Raw genomic sequence first — 4,130 nt, 5'->3', positions numbered from 1 at the left:
AGTGCCGTAGCTATCGCTGAGCGCCGTTTGGGCACTAAGCGCCAGTTTGAGTGTCGTAGCTACCGCTGAGCGCCGTTTGGGCGCTAAGCGCTGTAGACTTGGGCCTGGGCCTGTTTTCTGTATTTTTAATGAACTATTTAAGGTTTTAGTCGACCTAGGGTTCATATCTTTGGACAGAAAGAGGCGAAATTACACTCTTTTCAACCCTTGGAGGTGGATTTTGCACGCGGAAGCTCCGATCTTCAACTTTTAGGGTTTGATCTTTCATTCTCTTCATTATCTTCATCTAGTTTCACCATGTCTATGGTGAACTAAACCTCCATTGTTGTTGGGGAAACGATGTAATCCTTTGAAACTCTCATGTATTGAATTGATTCTTTATTATATATGCTTTACTTCATTAATTTTTAGGGTTTTTCCTCTATACTCTATGCATGCTTTGTTTAACTTATTCAATTGCATGATTATTGATTTTGTCACTATGGACACATATGAGGAAATCTAGAACTGGGAAAATTCTCCCGGAAGCAATATTACCTAGACATAGGAATAGGAGGGTCGGTTGCCTTTAAGCTTCTGTGCGAATGTAATGCATGATTAATTGCTAGGGAGACAAGACATTGTAAACTAGTGATTAGGATTAGGCTTTCTTCACCGAGACATTGGGTTTAAAGTAAATTAGAAAGTTGCATTAACATTCATGGAATCTATCCTCACTAGATAAAGTGTTTCACTCGAACACACAAGTGTATAGGAAATATTCACTCATTCACTCTACTATCACAATGTCACATGAATCAACTTTGCCTTTCATTTAACTATAATCAAATACACTTACAAGCAAGCATCATCACAAGGACTTTTCAATGGCTTATAATGTGGTTCGGCTAACAATAACAATTGGTTTTTTTGGATCACAAAACCCTTGAGTTAAGAGAATCATCTAAACACAACCATTCTTGATTATTCTCAACTTTCTTTTGCATTGAGCTTTTCTTTTCCTTTTCTTTTGCTTTTCACATGCTTAACTTTTGGCTCAATGCTTTTTATTTTCCCTTTCTATTTTTCAACAACCCCAAACTTGAACATTTATCAATACCATAGAATATTTTCAACTTAACTCAAGGTAAAGCTTTTCAAAAAGGGTTTTCAAATCATGTTCAAGGCTAAGGGTTCAAAGGATATCACACTTAGTGCTCTATTTTAGTGGGCTAAATTCATGCATCTGGCTAACAAAAGGGTTTCCAATAAATGGCCTTGATCATATGATGCAAACAACCAAATGATTCAATCATAGCAAACTTGGGCAAAGTCTGCTTTCAAAGTAATAACATTCAACAACAACTCTGAAGCTCAAAATCTCACATATTCACATTCCACATACACATCCTGCATAGCATCATAATCACAATCATAAGATCTTGCATTTGTTCACAAGGCTTGTGAACCACCTGTATAAGCACATAATGTGCACATTCTCAACATAAATCAAGATCAAAACACATCAAGCATTACTTATCACACAATAGGTCATAAGCAAACCATCATAACAGATAAAGTTCAAATTGAGAACATCAACCCTATTCTAAAAACAGAAGCCAATAAGTTCAATATTACAAAACACTAGGTTGCCTCCTAGTAAGCGCTTGTTTAACGTCACGAGCTTGACCCAAAATAGTTCAGGGATTCGCTAACTTCATCACTATGGATAATTGCTCTACTTCTCCTCCTAAATAATGCTTGAGACGTTGACCGTTCACCACCCAGCTTCTTTGTTGATCACTAGCAGTTGTATCAACTAATTCAATTGCTCCATGTGGACGCACATTCTTCACTATGAATGGCTCGGACCATTTTGACTTCAACTTTACAAGAAACAGCTTCAATCTTGAATTGAACAATAGCACCTGCTGTCCTAGATTGAAAATCTTCTTTATCAACTTCCTAGCATGATAGAATTTTACCTTTTCTTTGTAGTTTCTAGATGAATCATATGCATGCAACCGCATCTCTTCAAGTTCCAACATTTGCCTTCTACGCTTATTTTGAGTTTCAGAAGGATCAAAATTCATAAATTTAAGCGCCCATAAGGCTTTGTGCTCCATCTCCACTGGTAAATGACATGCTTTCCCATAGACAAGCTGATAAGGTGATAAACCCATAGATGTCTTCATTGCAGTCATGTATGCCCAGAGAGCATCATCAAGTTTATGTGACCAATCCTTTCTTGACGTAGCAACTATTTTCTCCAATATCCGCTTGATTTCTCTGTTAGATACTTTAGCTTGCTGATGAGTGTATATTTATGCCCACATTTATGTTTGAAAATTAAAATTTTGATGGGATAATTGTGTTTAAATGGTTGATTTTAAGTGAATTTGTGATGATTGGAATTATTGGGTTTGGGAAATAAAGAGACGTAAAAAGTAAGTTTAGGGCATAAATTATTCTTGCATGTTTTAATGTTTATTTGTGCAGCTGAGAATATAAGTTTTATTGGTCCAAATGGAAATTCAAGGCCCAAAATCAGATTTTATTTGGAAAATAATGTACAGATGGGCCAAACAGGCAACTTTTACCCTTGCACCTCCCAATTTCCCTACATACACCCCTCTTCTCTTAAACAGGCCCAATACTAAGCCAAACAGTAACCCTATTCTACTACACCTCCCTAAGTTTCCTATACACACCCCTCCTAAGCCAAACTTCACCAGATCATGCCACGTGGCAGTCCATCACTAACATATTGAACCACTCAGATGATGCCACATCACTGATCCTTGCACTCACTAGTGAACCAGTCAGAACGTGCCACCTCAGCCCTAACACATGAGCATCATCTTCCACCCACTGAAACCCTAACCTTAGCCGCCACTCCCGTGCCGCCGTCACCACCACGCCGCGACCTCCATTCATCTTCTCCCTTCTCGAAACCAAATCGCGCCACCATCCTCGCCGCTACCATGACCGCAACCACGCCGCAAGACCGCCGCCACCTTCCTTCTCCTTCGCGCAAGGGTTCAAAGCCACCATGACCGACATCCGCGAGTTCGTCTTCACATCACCAACATCTCGCCGCCGTCTTATAGAATCACCGTCCTCTTCTCCATCTTTGATCGCGACATCTCTTCGCGGGACACCTTGCCGCCTCCTTTGAAATCACCACCATCAACCACCTTCTTCCACAGCCAATAGCCACAACAACCGCGCAACCACCAAGGCCGCCGCCATCAAACCAGCGAGCTCCTCCTCCATTCGTGAAAGGGTCGCCGCTTTTGAAACCTTCATCTCCAAGCCGCGCCACAGATCGTAACCTTCAACGCACATCACCATCATCAGACCACGCTTCTCGCCGTCACCACCATGAACCATCTTCATCTTCTCCCAATCGCGTCTCAATCAACGCCAACCTCCATCCACCATCACCGTAACACCATGGGAACCTGCATCAAAGCCAGACCTGCATTCAGAAAACCCAAAGACAGAAGTATCATCACCACCGAGAAGGCTATTGTGCGAGTTAATCTGTGCACCATCTCCAAATCGCGGCGCAGGCAGAGGCGGAGGGGGAAGCCCTTTCCCCAATTCTGAACCCTAATTTTGGGTAGGGAGGAGCCTGACACGTGTCGAGTTCCCATTGGGCGCGTCCTCCTCTGGTCATAGCTGGTCAATAAGCCTTCTCTGGTTAAAGTCTGGTCAACTGAGGGGCTTTCTTGCAATTTCAGAAACTCAGAAGCGGCTAAAGTGCATATAGAGGAAATTTCAGGGCATTTGTGAAATTTTGGAAATTCAGAAAAGCTAAAAGATAAAATTCAGTTGTTGAATTAATTTAATTTGGGAATATCAACTGAAAATATCTTCCAAATAATGTTATAATTATTTAAATCTTTTAGTTATTTGGAAGATATAAGATAAAATATTCTATCAACTGAATACTCAGAGTCCAAGCCCGATCAAGCCTATATAAAGAGACCCAAGGACTTCACTTAATTCAATCATTCTCTCATACTCCTCTCACTTTTCTTTCATCTTGTATTCAACTCCATTCATGGAGAGCTAAGCATCTAGCGCTATTCTGCTGTAATTCCATTATGGATTCTGAGGTTAGATTGAGTTAATGCAATTGTTTA

At 40.6% G+C, this 4,130-nt stretch overlaps 1 protein-coding gene across 1 annotated transcript; it reads right to left on the bottom strand.

Annotated features, from left to right (window-relative positions):
- Window positions 1-1,679: 1,679 nt before the first annotated feature.
- LOC124846838 (uncharacterized) lies at window positions 1,680-2,965 on the bottom strand. Its single transcript, XM_088101232.1, has 2 exons — window positions 2,864-2,965; window positions 1,680-2,288 (listed from the first exon to the last, which is right to left on the bottom strand). The coding sequence occupies exons 1-2, from the start codon at window positions 2,963-2,965 to the stop codon at window positions 1,680-1,682; spliced, it is 711 nt and encodes a 236-aa protein (XP_087957358.1).
- Between the last annotated feature and the right edge of the window lie 1,165 nt (window positions 2,966-4,130).

Source organism: Vigna umbellata, chromosome 11, assembly GCF_029865625.1.
Source record: "Vigna umbellata cultivar VRB3 chromosome 11, Vumbellata_1.0, whole genome shotgun sequence".
Classification (NCBI taxonomy): Eukaryota; Viridiplantae; Streptophyta; class Magnoliopsida; order Fabales; family Fabaceae; genus Vigna; species Vigna umbellata.
The sequence above is the reverse complement of the archived record's forward strand: the minus strand, read 5'-3'. Positions and strand labels throughout refer to the sequence as shown.

Coding starts and splice junctions, on each gene's coding strand:
- LOC124846838 (XM_088101232.1), bottom strand. CDS start 2,965: ATGGTAGCGGCGAGGATGGTGGCGCGATTTGGTTTCGAGAAGGGAGAA. Junction 2,289..2,863: donor GCACGGGAGTGGCGGCTAAG/GTTAGGGTTTCA, acceptor TACACTCATCAG/CAAGCTAAAGTATCTAACAG.